General features: G+C 53.7%; 2 protein-coding genes across 5 annotated transcripts in view; one reads left to right on the top strand and one right to left on the bottom strand.

Moving 5' to 3' along the window:
• The first annotated feature begins 1,417 nt into the window (after positions 1-1,417).
• PSRC1 (proline and serine rich coiled-coil 1) lies at positions 1,418-7,211 on the top strand. 2 transcript variants are annotated; one of them, XM_044005393.1, is made up of 8 exons: positions 1,418-1,547; positions 3,305-3,361; positions 3,505-3,562; positions 4,361-4,799; positions 5,579-5,693; positions 5,786-6,031; positions 6,275-6,368; positions 6,567-7,211. In XM_044005393.1, the coding sequence occupies exons 2-8, from the start codon at positions 3,343-3,345 to the stop codon at positions 6,568-6,570; spliced, it is 975 nt and encodes a 324-aa protein (XP_043861328.1). In that variant the 5' UTR covers positions 1,418-1,547; positions 3,305-3,342; the 3' UTR covers positions 6,571-7,211. The 2 variants fall into 2 exon arrangements, with proteins under 2 accessions (XP_043861328.1, XP_043861327.1); XM_044005392.1 differs by having other exon boundaries at positions 6,275-7,211.
• Positions 7,212-9,692: 2,481 nt separating this feature from the next.
• CELSR2 (cadherin EGF LAG seven-pass G-type receptor 2) overlaps positions 9,693-18,657 on the bottom strand; it is a 50,529-nt gene continuing 41,564 nt past the window's right edge. For 2 of the 3 annotated variants that reach the window (XM_044001322.1, XM_044001324.1), the window contains 16 exons: positions 18,372-18,515; positions 17,993-18,173; positions 17,606-17,773; positions 17,215-17,341; positions 16,930-17,130; positions 16,092-16,266; positions 15,443-15,555; positions 15,069-15,148; positions 14,806-14,932; positions 14,482-14,604; positions 13,465-13,592; positions 13,135-13,223; positions 12,797-12,979; positions 12,503-12,640; positions 11,896-12,133; positions 9,693-11,519 (listed from right to left, as the gene is read on the bottom strand). In XM_044001322.1, coding sequence (XP_043857257.1) covers positions 11,492-11,519; positions 11,896-12,133; positions 12,503-12,640; positions 12,797-12,979; positions 13,135-13,223; positions 13,465-13,592; positions 14,482-14,604; positions 14,806-14,932; positions 15,069-15,148; positions 15,443-15,555; positions 16,092-16,266; positions 16,930-17,130; positions 17,215-17,341; positions 17,606-17,773; positions 17,993-18,173; positions 18,372-18,515 — 2,243 coding nt within the window. In that variant the 3' untranslated portion in view covers positions 9,693-11,491. The remainder of the gene's footprint in view (positions 11,520-11,895; positions 12,134-12,502; positions 12,641-12,796; positions 12,980-13,134; positions 13,224-13,464; positions 13,593-14,481; positions 14,605-14,805; positions 14,933-15,068; positions 15,149-15,442; positions 15,556-16,091; positions 16,267-16,929; positions 17,131-17,214; positions 17,342-17,605; positions 17,774-17,992; positions 18,174-18,371; positions 18,516-18,657) is intronic. The other variant, XM_044001323.1, reaches the window with a different exon arrangement.

Raw genomic sequence — 18,657 nt, 5'->3', positions numbered from 1 at the left:
AAAGGTGGGGTGGGAGGGAGGGAGGGAGACAGACGTTAAAAGGTGTCAAAGAAGTGAGCAAAAGGGGACAGAAAAACTGGGGGAAACGGATACAAAAACTAGTATAGGGTATGGGAATGCCCCCCCCAACCCCAGTGGACCCAATAACTGGAGGTGAAAAATTTCCCCCTTTTTTTTGGTAGTAGGGGGCCGAAAGGGGTGTAGATTCTGGCTTCTATTTGACAATTTTCTCATCACTTGAAATCCGTTTGCTAACTTTTGGCTACGCGAAAATAACGTTTATAGCTTTTTCCTCTCAAGCCATTTGCTTATATTAGAAATGTCAATATCAGTTTTCTTGTATATGAAGATGGTTTTTTTTGAAGAAAATGCCAAGTAGCTCTTGGTAAAAACCGGAAGTAGTAATAATAACTGATGTTCACAATCACAACCTTGGGGGTTTGTTTTTTGTTTTTTTCAATCAGAGAATTCCATCACGAGCATTTCTCGGTTCCAGAAGACTAGCTAGGATGGTGGGATCCCACAGTCCGTATTATTCTGAAGAAATTTGTAGGGCACTCTTTTTCTTTTTTTGGTAATAGATTTTTTTTTTTTTAAGATTTCAGCAAGCAGTACATGCAGTACATCGGATGCGTGACTTGGGGGCAAATCGCTTGACCTCCCGGGGCCTCAGTTTCCCCATCTGTTAAAGCGGGGTAGGGTTTGAACTCGATGGCCTCCGAGGTTCCTTCTGTCCCTAACTCTGTGGATCTTCAAAGCCTCGCGTGGAAAACCACCTGCTCCCTCCGCGCCTGGGTTCTTAGCTCCACTTCCCTCGCGTGTTTATAGGCTGATATTCAAATAAACAGTGGGCGCTTATTAAGTTCTGGGAGAGGACTAGGCCCTCGGGGAGCTTACATTCTCGGTGGGGGAGGGGCGGAAGGCAGTGCTACAAGTCCATAAAGACGGGAGGGACGGTGTTGACTAACAATTGGCGGCACACAAGGAAGACGGAGGCCAGGGGGCAGCGGCTGCCGAGGTACGGGGTGAGCGTGGAGGCCTTCCCACCGCTCTCCGCCTCTGATCAGGCGGCACAAAACCGGTCCAAGAGCCGCGGAACCGCCGAGGGAGGCGGTTGGGGTGCAGTAACTGCCCGCGGAGGCGGGGCTACACGTTCAACGGACGCCCATTGGCGCGTTTTCTCGGGCGTCCCCCGCCCGGCCCCCTTCCCAGGTTTGGCACGCGCTCTCCCCGTGAGAGGAGGTGGGAGAAGGCGCCCCCTTGCGTGCTCTCGCGCGAGCCCTGAGGCCTCTACGACCCCCGAGAACCTGCGGCCTCCCGCTCTCGAGCCTCTTTCCGTTCGGACGCCCCGCCCCTCCTTCTTCGGACTTCCGGCCGAGCGGCTCCTCCCCTCCCTTCGAGGGGGCGGGGTAAAGAAAGCAAGGTTACCAATCAGAATGAGCTTCAGGAAAAAGGGGGTGAGGCCTGGGAGATTCGAACAGTGCCTCGAGACTTGGGGGTCAATTCCCGAAACTGGACGGAGGAAAAGGGTCCGCGGGCTGCGCAAGGTGGTGGTCCTGTGAGCGGGGTGCGGTGGGGCGCGCGCGAAGGATTAGCGTGGGGCGACAGGGTTGGGGTGCGACGGCAATTGGAGGTGACTGGAGATAAGAAAAGGTCGGGGAGGGAGGAAGGGGTCCCCGATGGGTTGGGATAAGGCTAGGAGGAGGGGGCTGCAGGGCCGGGGGGAGCGGGGCGTGCAGGGCCGGAGACTGGGGGGAGTAGGGAGTGCAGGGCCCAGGGGCAGGAGGGAGACGTACAGAGCTGGGGGGAGCAAGGCGTGCAGGGCCAGGGCCGGGGGCAGGAGGCAGTGGGGCGTGCCTGGTCGGGGGGGATTGGGGCATGCAGGGCCGAGGGACAGAGGGGTGTACCAGCCCTGGGGGCTTGGGCAGTGCAGGGCTAGGGGCTTGGGGCAGTAGGGAGTGACGGACGGGGAGAGTGGGGCGTGCAGGACCCGGGGAGGGGGCGTGCAGAGGGAGGGTGGGGGCTTGCAGCCGGGGAAGGGACCTTTCATGGAAGAGGGGCATCCGCGTGCAGCGGCTGCAGCAAGAGAGAAAGCATCCCCCATTCATATTCCTTGGGATGGAGGGGGAGGAGTTAGAATCTACACACATACACACACACACACACACACACACACACACACACACACACTTCGGCCCCGCCCCCTGGTGTATTTACTGGCAGAGGATAGAGTTGTTGGGTGCTGGAACTGTGGGATACCTGAGTTTAGTTCAGGTTCTGGACAAGTTCCCTTAACTTCCATTTGCTTCAGTTTCCTCATTTGTAAAATCGGGATAATAACAACGCCTATCTCCTAGGGTGGTTGTGAGGCTCAAAGGCGATCATGTTTGTAAAGTGCTCTCCATAGATGCTAGTTATTGTTAGCATCGCCATCTTCATCATCACAGAGTCGAGCAGACCTATCAAAAACTGGGGGTTGGGAGGCCTAGGCCTTTGTCCCAACTCTGCTATTCATGAGCTTGGGGCTCATGTCCGTGGTCTGTCAGGACAGGTTGCACAGTCATTTTTGTTTAATTTGTTTACTTCACGGTGTAGGAATTAGATCACTTCCGATCTCCCCCCTCCCCCTTAGAATGTAAGAGTATTTGGGGGGTAGAGACTCTTTTTGTTTGGTTTGGTCTTTATCTTTGCATCCCCATCAGTGTCTGACACACGGTGCTTAATGAAGGATTACTGAATTGAATCCCTATGGGCTCTGACAGTCTGTGATTCCATAACACTGGCTCTCTCAGCCTAAGCCAGAAGAACCGTGCCAAGGAGTCCACAGCATCTCCCAGGTGGAAGGGTCCTATGATCTAGTCCAGGGCTTCTTAAACCTTTTCCACTTGAGACCCTTTTTCACCCAAGAAATTTTTACATGACCCCAGGTATATAGCTACATAAAATAGGTATACTTAACCTTTTACAGTTGCCAATTTTTGTGACCCCTACATTCAGTTACATGACCTCATATGGGGTCACAAACCACAGTTTAAGAACTTTGATCTAATCCAATCTGTACCTGAAGGAGACTTCACTCTGCAGTGTCCCCACGAAGGGGTTATCTAGCTTCTTGAAAATCTATTGAGGGGAGGCCTGGCCACAGTCTTCAGGGGTGGCTTTGATTGTTAGGAAGTTCCACCCTCCGTGAAACAAGTCCATTTCTTATGCCCACTATCTGGGACCGATAGCAGAACCCAGAAAAGTCTGAGTGCCTGCTGTGGAGAATGAGGGAAGACCTAACAGTGCCATGCTTTTTTTCCAGTTCTGGCTCAAGCCGACTCTGCTCCTGCTAGCTACAACATGGAGAATTTGGAGGAAGGTAAGAAATCCATGGTGTTGCTGCTGGGATCAGGCCTGAGGCAGTCTGGACTCTGAATCACTTGCAGACCAGGGATATGGAGACAGAGGTGGGGGTGGGGGTGGGGAGGGATCAGCCTTAGCACCTGTTATTTCTCCCTTCAGACGTAAAGTTTATTGTGGATGAGACATTTGATTTTAGTGTGCCATCACCTTCTGACAGGTAAGGATTCCTTTGTCCTGTTTTTCTCTGCATTCATCACTCGCTGCAGATCTAAAGCCTTGAGGACTGGGCAGTTTGGCCAGGTTGGGTGGCTAGGTTATTGGTGCCGTCAAGCATCAGCAGTAATGGTACGGAGCTGGGAGGGAACGATAGTGGCTGTGTTGGGATCTCAGGACAGCCGGGAGAATAAAGACATTTGCTAGTCCATCATTGTGGAGTTTTCCTGAGCCAGCCCTGTCCAAGGTGGTCTGCTAGCTGTTTCACTTGCTAGTTGGTACAGTTGCAGAGGAGTGCTGGCTCTCTGAAAAGTCAGGACACACTTTTAAGTTTAACCTTCATTATTAATACTTTACTTTCTTAATTGTAGACAATCCACAGAACAACAAATCTAACCCTGATTTGTAGCATCTGTCAGTTTCTGTGATTGTCCCTGGAGCCTAAATAAGTGGGCTCCAAACACATTCCTATTGGCTCTCCAAGTAGCATCTAGACACTAACTTTGTAGCCAGAACAGAAGCTAGAACTTTAAATGGATGGAAAAAAAAAATAAGAAGCACTTACTATGTGCTAGGCACTGTGGTACTCACTGAGAATAGAAATCATTTAGCCACGGTCCCTGCCCTCAAAAAACTTAATATTCTAATAGAGGAATACACTCCATAGAGTGGAAAGCTGACTTTGGGTTCAGCTGGCAGACCTGTTGCTTGTTCCCTAGTCCTGTCCCATACTGCCCCACTCTTTTCCCCGGGTGGGAATGGTGCCTGGTTCTGGAACATCTAGGTTTGCTCTCTAACTTAGCCGTGATGAGGAGGACGCCGCTGACCTGGTGATCCCTGAACAGCCACCGAGGCGGGGTCTGGCCCACCGGAGTGACCTGAATACAGTGGCTGAAGAACCCCAGGGGTTAAGGCTTAGCTTAGGCCCCCTCAGCCCTGAGAAGTTGGAGGAAATTCTTGATGAGGCTAACCGCCTGGCAGCTCACCTGGAGCAGTGTGCCCTGCAGGAGAGGGATACCACTGGTGATGGCAAGGGGCGGCGGGTGAAGGCCAGTCCCCGGAGGGAAACGTTTGTGGTAAAGAACAGCCCTGTGAGAGCCCTGCTGCCCACTGTGAGCTCTTCCGTCCGTGGTGCCTCCTCTCCAGGAGGCCTGACCCCCTGCCTCCGGAGCAGTGAGAAGAAGGGGTCAGGCAAGGTTCTTCGAGCCACATCTGGGAAGAAGCCCTCTAGCGCTAAGAAGGTGAGTCTGGACAGACAATACACCAAGGGACCCAGGAAGGCCGGGTTTGTCACCCAAGTGATGTTGGTCCCTGCCCTTCCAGAGGCTGTCTTGGGGATGGGGCTTGGGGACTGTCTGTAGCCAGTCTAGTGTGAACCATACAAAGGGGATTCCAGTGGGAAGTATTGTATTCAGACCTGGTGGCCACATTTTTAGAAGATAAGTGACAAGGTAGAGTGGAGGGCATCCAGGATCATGAGAGGACTGGAGGCCATGCCATAATAATTAGCATTTATAATCACTGCTCTGTGCCAGGCACTGTGCTTAGCTTAGCATTTTATAAATATTATCTCACTTGATCCTCACAGCAACTCTGTGAGGTTAGGTGCTCTTATTATTCCCATTTTACAAATGAGGAAACTGAGGCAAGGGTTAAAAGACTTGTCCAGGGTCACACAGCTAGTAAGTATCTGAGGTAGGATTTGAACTCAGGTCTTCCTAACTCCAGGCTCAGCACACTATCCATTGCACCATCTAGCTGCCTTGGGCATATTTAGACTTTAGAAGAAAAAACTTATGGAGGACATGATAGTTGTCTTCAGTTAATTGAAGGACATTCATGTGGAAGTGATTAGATTTGCACCGTGACCCTTTTTTCCATACTGGGGCCATACGAGGCCCATCACCGGTTCGGTCTAATGTTGGGGTTGTTTTACCACAGAAAAGGTCCTGCTGAGGGCTGGGCTTGGAGATTTGCCTTTTGTGCCCTCCTGTTTCCTTCCTCTCTCTCCACTTCTCAGGAGGGGCCTACTGGCAGTGTGTTCCCTACCACACGAAGCCAGCCTTCTCCCATCAGCCGCGTCACCCCTCCAGCCCGGGGAAAAGGGGGACCCAGTGGGAAAGCGCCTGCTCTGGGTAAGCAGGATGTGGCCACTTTGCCTTGGAGAGGACAGGTCCTGGGGCGGTCGTGGTTCTGTTTGCTTAGAAACACCCTTCTTTCCTCTCAGGCTCAGCTTCCACCACCCGGCCAGCCCTCGCCCCACAACTCCCTCCAAATACCGTTCAGCGCCCAGCCCGGACACAGGCTCCAGCTGGCAGGCCCAGCAGGCTGCCCATGCCTACTGCCATCCCCAAAGCTGCTGGCCAGGCCTCACTCTCCAGCAGGAGTCCCCTGTCTGGGAAAGGCAGCCTGCCCCCAGAATCTGCCCCACCTCGGAAAGGGTCATCAAGGTCCAGTACAGCTGGACACCGAGGTGAGGAGGGATGGACTTGGGGGAGGAGACCCCCCCAGTAGGAACATCAAACAGGCCCATCTTGACCTCACCATTGCCAAGGGCAACTGCAAATAGCCTGCTTTCCCTTTAATTCACAAACAACTTAAAGAGGGGGTGCCTCTTGTAGGCTTTGCTCACTGGACCACTGGGCTCATGACTTCTACTTTCCGCTTTCTACTGTGTCTCCTTGTTAATTGATTTCTTTTGTTTTCCCCCACCAAGTTCCTGCTACCCAGAGGTCAACCGTCCCAGTCTCCGCTGCTTCCCGAAACCATCTGCAGTCCCCTAAGAAGGTGACAATCCCTGCACTCACTAGGTAATCTATATTGGGGCACATTGAGCACTCAGAACTGCTGCCCCTAAGGCTGGTTGGGTACCAGGAATGGTGCCTGAGGCTTCCCTTGCCTTACTTTTTAGAGGGTCTTAAGGATTTGGAACTCAGCTGGGGAACCAAATGGAGTAGGGCTGTTGGGGGCACACCAGCAATTCAAGGAGCTCCTCATTGTGTCTATAGGTAATGAGATCATGCCTGTGAAAGCAAACCTTAGGACCAAACCACTCCATGGGCACCTGGGCTCAGGCCATTCTCTCAAGCCATCTATCTTTCTCCAGCTTTTAAGAGGAATTATTTCCGTCATTACCATCCAGACAAAGGTCCTGGACCTACCAGACCCTGATGCCTTGGCTCCAGAGAGCCTTGGGGGAAAAGGGGAAATCTTGCTTGAGTTGAATGAAGGGAAAGTATTTCTGGGTTGAAAAGGGTAGGAGAAATTTCTGTTTCTTGAAGTGTAATATAACCCCTCCCCCCCCAAAATGAAGAGTGAATGTAACCCCTTCTCCCTTCCCATCTCCACATGACCATCCCCCTTTAGATTTAACTCTTCCAATGTTACTCAGCTGGGCACAACTTTGATGAAGTGCCCACTTCCATGGTCTCGTGTTCTCATCTCACCTCCCAGGAGAGGTGTTTCTGAATCACATCTGCCACGGACTTGGTATTGGCTTGGGATGTGCCATGCCAGGTTCTGTCTTTTTCCCAAGTCTGTCTTCTGTAAATACTTTTCAGCTCCTAAATGACCAGTTTTATAATTCTCATAGTTTATTTTTTTAAAAAAAGGTATTTTGTAAAAATAACTTTTGTGTCCTTATAGAAAGTGATTGTTCCATCTTCAATAAATGTTTTGTCAACTTTTGCTTGACTTTGAGGTTTGGGAGGTGGGATGGGCGGGGGTGTGGGTGGGGGTGAGAGAATGCTGACATCATCGACAAACCCTTGCCAGAATTAGCCTTAGCCTCCAGTTTTCTCTGCATTATGGTGGATTTGGGGGTATTAGGTTGGGGAAAGATGCTTCCCTTTGGAAGGTGAGGGGGGAGCTATGGTCCTAGCATCCAGGTTTCTGGGAGTTGGAATGAGAACCTTCTAGAGGGTCCAGATCAGGAAGTTAAACAGAACTTCTCTGGAAGGGATGAGTGGTCTGAGCATTTAGGGCTGCTGAGGATTGGGTGAGTGGAGAAAGCTAGAGAACAGAACTCCATCAGGAAGACCTAGGTTCATGCCCCACCTCTGACGCTGGCCTGGGTGTCACCCTAAGCGACCAAGACATCTTTCTTAAGACTGGCAGTTGTGGAGCAGAAGCCTGCCTGCACTGTTAGAGTGGCAGGGGGTGGGGAAGGGGGTGCTGATGCTGCCTCTGACCTCCCCACAGCAGCCGTCCTCACCCTCCTCTAAGAAGTGAGGAGTGCAGGGGCAGCTAGGTGGCGCAGTGGATAGAGCACCGGCCCTGGATTCAGGAGTACCTGAGTTCAAATCCGGCCTCAGACACTTGACACTTACTAGCTGTGTGACCCTGGGCAAGTCACTTAACCCTCATTGCCCAGCAAAAAAAAAAGGCTGGACGGAGAGTGCTGTCAGGGGTGCATGTGCCCCTCTGCAGGGCCCTTCTGTGGCATTCTTCTCCCTTCGAACTGACAAGGTTCTTGTGTGATTTTACTTAAAGGCAATGCTTGTAGGTGGGGAAGGCACACTCATCTCTTCCCTACAAGACATCCCTTCTTGGCATTGATGCAGTATGGTGCATGGGCACTGTTGGTGTTTACCAGCTTCTGGGATCATGGACAAATAACTTCACCTACTTCCCTAAGCCTCCCATGTTCCCTCCCACCCAGGTGGTTGTGACCCAAAATGTTCCTGCTCCCCTAAGCTCCTTGATGGACAAGGTAGGGGTGCCTCCTACTGTTTCTTTGGCCATGGGAGAGAATCAGAGCGACTTAGCTGAGGAAGTGCCAAGCTTGAGATCTCCCCTCACCATCCAGGTGAAGATAAGTCCCCAGCACCCAGCTCATGGGCCAGAGCTGGACAATGACCCAAGGCCATTGAGTCAGACCCCCTCATCTAGAGAGGGAACTGAGATAAGAGCCTAACTTCAAGAAAGCAAGATTGCAACCTAGCTGGCAATGCACCAGGTCATCTTGCAACACTAAATGCCAACAGAATTGACCGTGGTCCCATCTTCCTCAGGGCCAGAGCTGGTTAGTCCAAATGGGAACTTTTCCAATCTACCATGGCATGGGGGTATAGACATTAAGCAATGTATGTGTTCTGTCCCCACCTAGGGACCACAGGGTCTACCACATCCATGGCAGGGCTGGGCCCTGCCGCTGGCTGCTCCCCACAAGCCTCTTTTAGGGGGCCTTGTCACTGACCTGGTTCTTGGCTAGTTGCCCTCCAGTTCTTCACCTCACCCTAACCCTACTTTGTCATCCTCCTTTCTCTTCTCCTTCATTTTCTCCCTCGGAATCTCGACTGGCTGCTTTGCCCACAGACTGAGTGACACTTCTGCCAGAGAAGGAGACAATCAGATTAAGGGTCCAGGCCTCAACTGATAAAAGCCCCTCACTGTGCAGATAAGGAAGTGGAAGCCCCAAAATGGGAATTTGTGACGGGACTTGAACCTAGATCCCGACTCCACACCCAGCATCCTTTGGGAAACTAGGAAAAACCTGAAAAGATGGAAGGGCCTACTAAGACCCTAGATTTCAAGCTAGAAGAGATGAAGGGGCAAAGGCCCAGAAAAAACGAGTGGTTTATCCGGAATCCTGGAGGGACACCCAAGGGAAAGAGGCAGGATCGGAAGCAGGCCCTCTGAGTGCTAGTCCTGTGTTCTCTCCCAAACCAATCTTTTTAGAGATTTACTCCAATCCCCTCTTACAGAGGAAGAAACCGAGGCCCCCAGGATTAGTCACATGAACTGTTCACCAGACGAGCACGGAAGGTTCTCAGTCACCCTTCCCAATCTCAGCCCTGCCCTGGGGAGACAAGACCGTGACGCCATGGTGCCCATATTGGGCTCAAGGGGCTCCCATCTAGATAACTCCTTCCTGCCCAAGTGGCTGCCTCCGGGCTCACCACCAGTGCTGTGCTCCTTGGGAATGACCAGAACAGCCAGAGTGCTGACTAAGGTTTTGTGGTGAGCATGAGTCACCTTAATGAAAGCTTAGGGCTTTCATTAGGCAGCTGTTGGGCTGGGCCACCCCAAAGGTCTGGCTCACAGTCTGCCCCAAAAGCTGTCTGAGCTTTCTCTGTCCACACCACCTCCCCTTCCTTCCCGAAGAAAGAGGCAAATGGGCTGAGCTGGCAGTGCTCAAACCTGCGAAGAACGAGTTTATTCAGTGGAGGGAGGAGGCCAAACAAACAAAAACCCTATAAATATTTACAGTGACAATCCAACAATTAGTAACAAGTTGAGTCCGGCATCTTTGTGGGTTTTAAAGTCTTCAAGTAGTAAAAGCAGTTACAGTTTTAACCCTTTTCAGGAATTAGAAGGGGGAGGAGAGGACTGGGAAAGAGACGGGCAACTGAAGGCTAGAGGAAGGGTCATAAACTAAGCTAACCTTACAGATAACAAGCATCAAATCCACCAGTCTGGGGCCTTTCTTCCCAGCACACCTGCCCCAGGAGGAAAGTTGGCAACATCAGAATTCGGGCCACGTGCTTAGGATAAACTGACTCAAGCAGCTGGCAAGACGGTGGGGGCTGAAACCAGTTTCTCCCTCAGAAGGGGAGCCTGAGCCTGAGCCTGCACCTGAAGGAAGTGGCCCAGGGGCTCTGGCCCCTAAGCCAGAAGACCACAGAAAACCACCAAATTCACGGTGTCAGATGCATCCATGACATCCTCTGGGGCCAAACACAATCCCATCCCAACATAAAAGGCAAATAAATTAAAAATAATATATATTATCTCTCTCTTCAGAGGGAATGGGGGGGCAGAACAAGGGGAGGATAAGGAAGGAAAAGAATGGTTCCTGGGACTTTGAAGAAGAGAGGCAATTCTGAGACAAGAGTAAAAACCAGAAACCCGCCTCGGAGGCCACAGCAGGTAGCGGCAGGTGGGCTGCAGTCAGAGCTGAACCCATCCCCCCCCCCAACCTGAGAGCCCTCCTGATCCCTGGGCAAACCCAGCCCCAGCCGCAGCCCCAGCCAGGGAGAGGTCAGCCAGCCAGGACCTCAGCCTTCCCCATCCGTCTCCAGAGCAAAGGCGAGCAATGTAAACGGCCCCTCCCCAGCATGGTTTGGGCAGAAAGAAAAAAAGCACTTTTGGGTCAGCAAACTGAGCAAAAACCTTGGTTCTTGAGCACTGCCAGAGGCCTAGAGAAAAAGAAAGGGGGCACCATCCCCAGCAGGGTCAGGGACTCCTGGGTCCTTTCCCTGTTACATTTGTTCATGCAGCATTGGGGGGCAGGGGGCTGGTCCTTTTAGCACCCCTCCTGCCCCCAGACAGGGGTCTTCAGTTCTCGAGAGGACAATGCGAGGGGCAATCATGGTGTGTCTCTTGTCCTCTCTCCCCCATACTGGAGCCTATCTGGGGGTGCAGCTGGCAAGGCTCAGTGTCCCCGGCAGGAAGTGTGTGGCTTTGTCCTTTTCTTTTGGTGATGGCAGAAGGGGGCAGGAAGTTCCCATGCCCCCCCAGGACCTTCCCCTCCTCCCAGAGGCACAGCAGATGGGAAACTGGGGGGAGGCAGGGGGGGATCCTGGGAGATCCCATCCTCTAGTGGGCGGAGTAGAGTCAGTTTTCATCATATAAAAAATTCATCCCTGAAGACACAAGAGCGGAGATCCTTCCAGTTTTTTTCTTTCTTTTTTTCCTCTTTTCTGAAAAAACGTTTCCTTGGAAGTGTGGCCCCAGGGGTCCAAAGTGCATTGGGGCCAAGGGGAGATGGCAGGGGGTGATTGGCACAAGAGAGGCTGGGGGAGTGGGCATTCCTCCCGGCAATGCCCAAAGGCTCCTCAGATGGATGTCTCGTCACTGCTGTGGGGCGGGAAGAGGGAAGTTTGGGGGTGGGGAGGGGGATGGGGAAAAAAGCACAAGACACGGTATGGGGGCATGAGAGCAACGGTCGAGGGAGAGGGGAGCCTTGGGCGTGGGGGCCGCGGGCCCGGGGTTAATGCAGGAAGTTAAAGAAGAGAAATCTGGAGATGCAGGAAAGGAAAAGTGACAGAAAGGCAGAGAGCAGGTTAGTTTCAGAGTAGAGGAGACAGAAGCTTTCAACCAGAGAAGGAAAACAGGAAAGAAATCCCAGTCCTCAGTGTCCTCAACATCCCCCCCCTGAAAGCTGTGTCCCCGACCTTCCCTGTGTAGGCTTCTCTCCCTCCTGGCTGCCTCCCTGTCCCCTTCAGAGTCCTCCGGACAGAGACAATGGCCCCACCGATGGAGGGGCTGTCCCAGAGAGCGACGGGCACCTGGGGACCCCAAACCCTGCCACGGGAACAGCTGCTTTGGAGGGAGTAAAGGGGAAGGAGGGGAGCTGGTCAGGGCCTTGGGGCCCTGCCCAGGGCATGTACTCACTCGGAGCCCGACGAGTCCTCATCGACTGTGCCTGCCTTGATGCTCATGGCGATAGGAGTGACTCCATTCAGCTGCTCCTGCAGCGTCTGTCGGGGAGGTGGACGGGGTGGGAGGGGGCCGGCCCGGCTGCCCTCACTGGCTGTTGAGCCCCGGGAAGACCCAGTGCCCGGCTCAGGGGGCAGCCGCAGAAGGTTGCTTTTCTCGCTGATGGTTGGGAGACACTTCTTCTTGAGTATGCCTAGGAGGGAGGGAAGCAGCAGTAATTAGGGCCTGGCAGGAGCAGAAATGGACTCTGCTGAGGACAAACACAGCCAAGGGGGAGAGAGGCAGAGAAAACATATGAGTAAGAATAACCAGAAGGTAAAGCCTTCTTAGAATATGGTCCTAGTTGTAACTTTAGGAGAGCCATGATTTGAACTCAGATCTTCTGCCAACAAACACAATACGTTCCCCCACTATATTCCAGTGTGTATATACACACACACACACACACACACACACACACACACACTATATTCTTGTACAGGAAGGGTTGGGGTTGTGTAGGGGGTGGTGGGAGCAAACTATACTCAGGGGAAAAGGGCAGGCCTGAGGCTGAGTGGCTCACCTTTGTGGGGCTGCACAGTGGGTCCGGGCAGGGGGCCCAAAGGGCTGTCTCGACACAAGGCTTCTCCATTCTCTTCCTTGGAGGCTGTCACAAGCTCACTAGGCCAAGGAGCTTTGCCAGGCCCTGGGCCTCCATCAGCTGGAGGAAGGAAAGCAGGTCAGGGGCCGGGAAGCCTCTCCCCCAAATTCATTTCCCAAGAGCCCCTGAGCTGCAGGATGAGGACTCTCCAGGCCAGGCCCCTCCCCAGAGGGGCTCAGTGTTGTGGCTCCCAGCCACTCAAACTGCCCTGTCTACCTTTGGGGGTACTATGTAACGGCAATCTTTCAGCACCAGGTCCCAGCAAGCTGTCCCAGCCTGGCTCCCCAGGAAAAGCACCATCTTCCTCTTCTTCCTCACTGTCCGATGAGTGGGTGGATGCATAGGAACCACTCTGGTCATCCTCCAGAGACAAGTCGCTGTCCGAGTCTGTGTCAGGCCCTGGAGGGGGTGGGAGTGGGAGTGGGAGAGTCAGGGGCGGCTCCTTCTCTGTGCTCCCCCACGGACACCAGAGCTACAAGCTTGGGGCACCATGGGGTGGGTGTGGGATTATGGACGTTCCCCATATGCCCACCAGAGGGCATTCGCGAGCTCACCGTGCTGCTGGTCTTGCGCTTCCAGAAACAGAACTCCTGGGTCCCCCAAGGCAGCCGGTCCTTGGCCAGTGTTCAGACTTGATTCTTCCCTGCAGGGAGACCCATCCACACTGTAGTGGGATCCATTTCTTTATGGTGGCCTGCTCGTCTTCTCCCTGCCCCCAACTCTCTGACCTGACTCTTTTCCAAGGGTTTCAGTCCCAGACCCGCTTCCACAACTGCTCCCTCATCTCGCCTCTCCCCCTTTCTTGTTTTCAATGACCAGTTGAGTTGGTCTGGCCAGATCGGCCTCAAGAGAGCACCTTGTCTTTGGGAGCCCAAGAGCCTCACCTGAGCAGGAAGGGAATGTAGCTGGGCTGACTCTTGCCTGAGCGGCTGGCACTGTGCAGGGAGCCAGCCGAGTCTCCATAGGGCTGGTAGAGTCGTCCATCTACATAGGGACTGGGGCAGTTGTAGGACTGAGGATGGAGATGAAGGTGAGCAGTGATAGCCAGTGAGCTCGTCCCCAGCATCTTATTATGCTTCTCACAGGGCAGGCCCTGTATTCCTGGTCCTCACTTTCCTTTTGTTTGCTACGACAGCCCCTGGCCCGGGTATGGGCTCTCAGTAGTAAAAACCAAAGTAAGAAATTTCTGAGTGGAGTCAGTACTTGTGAAGGAACTCATCCCTCAAGCCTTTACAGGATCTGACACACCACCTCCAAAGGCCCTCTCAGATTCAAGCACTTGCTACTTTTTGCAAGAAAATATTTCTGGTGTTTTTACATGATTGCACATGTATAACCTATATCAAATTCCTTAGTGTCTCAGGGAGGGGATAGGGAAGGGACGAAGGGATAGAATTTGGAACTCAAAAACCCTGCAAATGTTAAAAATTGTTTTTACATGTAATTGGGGAAAAATAAAATATTAAAAATGTTTTTAAAAAAGACAATATTTCTGGGGGCAGACTACCTCACAGGCACTACTCTTGTCTCCCCCTCAAAGTCCCCCATTAGTTCCCTCTAGAACTACAAGTCAAACATTCCTAGATCTCTGCACCCACTACCTCTTTATCCCAGACATAAGCACTGTCCCCATTCTGCCTTTGGGGAACAGGGAGGATTTGTGGAATGAAATTCAACCCAGCTGGCATTTCCTAAACACCAGCTCTGAACTCCATGCAAGTCACTGTGCTGGACACTGTGGATTCAGACAGAAATTGTCTCCACCCTCCAAATGCCTGGCAGTGCAGCATCCCTGTCCCTAAGGTCCACACCCCAGAAGCCCTCACTTCCAAGGGGTTTTGCCTCCCTTGGCCCTACCCAAACCACCCCAGTCCCCTTCCCTTCCTCCCCACCCCCCTCACCGAGGTTAGAGTGGACTTGGTAGTAAGGGCAGGGTCAGGGCTGGGTTTGTGGCTACAGGCAAATCGCAGGGCCTTACGGACCTCCTTGCTGAGCACTACATATGAGAGGAAGATGAAGGGGCCCTGGAAGGAGAAGAGGGAGGTAGGGGGTGTCCAGGAGTCAGGCAGCCCCAGCTACCCCCTCATGACTACAGACCACTGAAGGCCCCCAAGCCCTCGAGTAGCTCTCCCCTCCCATACCATACACCCCCAATCTCAGCCAGCAGCCCAGGGCCAGAGGGCTCTTTTGGGATGCCCCATGGCCACCCCAGCCACAGCCAGTACCTGGACACAGTTGCAGGCAGCAAAGAGGTGGTGAAAGAGAAGAGCATCACTGTTGACAGAAAGCAGGGCCAGCAGCCACGTGGCACTGAGCAGGAGCAGCACCGCAAAGGCCGAGCGCAAGCCTGAACTGAGGAGAGATGGGGCACTGCCCTGTGAGCCCCAGGAAAGGAAGGCCTGGCCCCCCCGTAGCACCCTCTCCTGTGCCGTAGCAGACATGGCCTAGGATGCTGTCCCTACCCCTGGTGTCACTGCCCCATACTCACACGGTGCCCTTCTTCTCAAACCCCTGGCGCTGGGCAGTGCACGAGGCACGGGCTGCCAGCAGATACAAGAAGACACTCATCTGGGTACAGGAGAGAAGCAATGTGACCAATGGAGGAGGGAGATGAGTGCAGCCCCCCTCCCAAGAGGCCTCCCCATCAGAAGGCGCCCTGCTGAGGGCAGGGGGAGTTGGAGCCTGGCTCTGCGCCCCGGCTCTCACATGGTCGGGGCTTAATCAACATTTCTGGTTTGCTTTTAGGAGAATGGGAGAAAGCCCAAAGCCACCTGCACATGCCTCCTGCCCCTCAGCACCACCTCCCACCTCCTCTCCACATGGAGGAGGTTCCAGCTAGACTCTCCCCCCCTCAGCTCTCACCGAGACTGCGAAGGCCACAGGGCCAGCAAAGCTCCAGATGAGGGTGTCATAGACGGAGAGCCAGCAGAAGTCAGGGTTCCCATAGCCCTCAGGGTCCAGTCCCACTGCCAGGCCTACGGAAACAGGAGAGACAAGGGTCAGGAACTGGAGCATGGAAGAGTAACGATGATGATAATAACAATAACGTGATGATCAAAATAACAAGAATATCATGACTGTTACAGCCAACATTCCCAAGGTGCTCCGTGTGTGCCGGGCCCTGTGCTAAGGGCTTTTTACAGGTATTCCCTCACTTGATCTTCACAACCCCCCTGGGAGACAGGGGCTATCATTATCACTCCCATTTCACAGATGTAGGAATAGAGGCAGACTGATGTTAAGTCACTTGCCCAGAGTCACACAGCAAGGGAATATCTGAGGCTGGATCTGAACTCCTGACTCCAGGCCCAGGGCTCAATCCACTGTGCCACCAGCTGCCATAGGGAGAAGATGACAGGGTCCCTGGGTTTCAGTGCCATCCTGGTTGTCAGGGGGGCCTAACTTTGGGCTCCCAAACATTGTAGAACAGATGACCGGCTCCTATATGGCTCAGGTGGACCTGGTACCATCAGCCGGGCAGTGACAGGCCTACTATGAAAGAGGTGGATACCTGTGATGAAGGCGGGCACTCCCCAGCCCAGCATGTAGTAGAAGCGCATGGGGCCAGTGTTGACGTCTCGAACCTCAGTGAGGGCACGGTACAAGTGCAGCGCCTCCAGCAGTGCCCAGGAGAAAGCGCAAAGGTACAGAAAGTGCAGCAGAATGGCGATGACTGTGCAGGCAAACTGTGAGAGCAGGGCACAAACAATGACTCAGGCCAGCTGGCCCGAGGGTCTGTTGGTCCAGGGACAGAGGCTGGGCCCTGAAGCCAGAGTATGTGTGCAGGGCATGCAGAGGTTCTTATCCTGAGGTCTGTGAACTTGGGCGGGAAAAATGTCAACTTTATATGAGGATAATTCTCTGTATTTCATTTTACATACATGATCCTGAGAAGGGTCCATGATTCACAGAACAAGGGAAGAGCCCCTGGTCTGGGCCACAGAAGAGGAGGATCTAGGTATAGGTGTCAGAGAAAATGTAGGAGATGGGCTGGGAGAAAGTGCCAGGGGTTGGGGAGGGGGAGAGGGAGGGAGGGAGGGAGGGAGGGAGGGAGAGAGAGAGAGAGAGAGAGAGAGAGAGAGAGAGAGAGAGAGAGAGAGAGAGAGAGAGAGAGAGTGTGTGTGTGTGTGTGTGTGTGTGTGTATGCGTTTGTTTTGAAGGGAGTGACAGAGGGAGTTTGGGGGGGCAACACAAGAGTCGTGGAGAGAGGTCCAGGGAATCACGAGGGAGCATGATGATGTACAAAAAGGGTACAAGTAGAAGGGACTGATTTCAGAAGGGCCCCCAGGGAGCCAATGAAGGACTTTGGCTGAGGGAGGGGGAAGCAGAGAAGGCAGGCAGACACTCACCGGCAGGTCAGCCTGATTGATACCCAACAGGAAGACAAGCTGGGCCAGGCCAAGGGCAGCGACCAGGTTCCTGCGGATGCCATGCTGGTTAGAGCGCAGAGCCCGCAGGAAAGCAAGGAAGAGGAAGGTGAGGAGCAGGGCAGCCAGGGTCACACCCAGGGCTGCATACGTCACTGTCTTCAGGGGCAGGATCTCCCCATTCTGCAGGGCAGAGGAGCGCAGGTCAGGGTCCCCTCACCCCCAGTCCCACATCTTCCTCCCTCCTCCCAGTGCCATGAGCCCCACCTCCCGACGGGACACGTCCATGAGCACTGCAAAGCTGGTCATGTGGTTACACTGGCAGCTGACGTGGCTCTCGTTCCTGAAGACCACCTCGCAGCCCCGGGCTGACCAGCCACCTGTCCCGCTCACCCTGGGGGAAGAAAAGGGAAGCAGGACATCAGTGGGTTTGGGGTCGCCAAGGTATGGAGCTGGGGGTGGGGCTGGTGTTTAACCTTTATAACTCTTCTTGCTCACACATCCAAATTCTGATTGGGGGGTAGAGAGATAGAGAGGAACAGGCATAGGGGTCCTGCTCCATGTGTGGCCCTGCCCCCTGGTCCTTGCCACCAGTGGCCCAAGTGACCACAAAAGGGAGTGGAAGTGTCCAGGCCCCAGGCTTTGCCAGAGAGCTCACAGAATCGAGTGGTTCCAGAAGACACATATGGGTTTCGAGCGCTCCTCAGTCTCCAGAAGCCGGAACTGCACCGTGACAGGCTTGTCCAGGGCCCTTGGCAGCTGATCCTCGTCATCATGGACACTGATGCTCACCACTGGCGTGTTGATGACAGGACGTTTGGGCACCCTGGTGGGGAGGAAGGAGATGGCACCCCAGGGCCATGCAGGGTCACAGGTGCACACGCGTGCACACGCACATGCACACGCTATCTCAATGTCAGCCGCTCTCACTGAGCCCATTATAGCCACAACCCCCCTGATCAGGATGGGGCTCCTGGTCTCTGCCCAGTTCCTTTGCGTCAGAAGAGATGAAGGAATACGGCAATAGGTGCCACGCTGAACTCACCGAAGACTGCGCTTGTCAGGGTCATAGTTGTGGGGCAGTAGCCCAGCCAGGGTGCGGTAGATGATGACGCTAGCCACCGCCTGCCCCTGGCTTAGCTCTGGGTGTCTTCTCTGCCGCCGCCCCAGCTCCTCTTGCTCTCGGGCCTCACCTGGCGCCACTGGCCCGCTTGCCGGGTGATGGTCTGAGGAGCACAACAGAGAGACTTTTAGCTCAAGGGCGTCTCCTTACCCTTCCTGTAAGATACTTCCCCAATATGGTCCCCAGGTCTGCACAGATCCTTCCACTGAACTCAGATCCTTCTCTTTCCACCCCCAAGTCCTCTGCCTTTGAATCCATCTCCCCGTCCATCCTCCTTGGAGCTCACCCCCACCACACTAACCTTGACTTTCTGTTGGCTTAAAAACAGATTCAGGGAGGATGACAGTTGTCTCAAGATCAGGGGGCCGCTCCCCCCGAAGTGCCTCGTAGTGGGGCAGCTTGGCCCCAGCAAAGTTCCCTTTGTCCAGGCGCACAACAGAGATGACTAGGGGAAGGGAAGGACATGATAGGTCAGGTCTCCCTAGCCTTAAGGGGTGAACTACAGCCCAGAGATTCTCTTTTACTCGAAATTTCATATGTGGGACTTGTTAGTTTCCCAGAAGGACTGCCCAGGATACCCTTTCCAC

This window comes from Dromiciops gliroides, chromosome 4, assembly GCF_019393635.1.
Source record: "Dromiciops gliroides isolate mDroGli1 chromosome 4, mDroGli1.pri, whole genome shotgun sequence".
NCBI lineage: Eukaryota > Metazoa > Chordata > Mammalia > Microbiotheria > Microbiotheriidae > Dromiciops > Dromiciops gliroides.
Note: the sequence above shows the minus strand (reverse complement) of the source record. Positions and strands in the feature narration are given on the sequence as shown.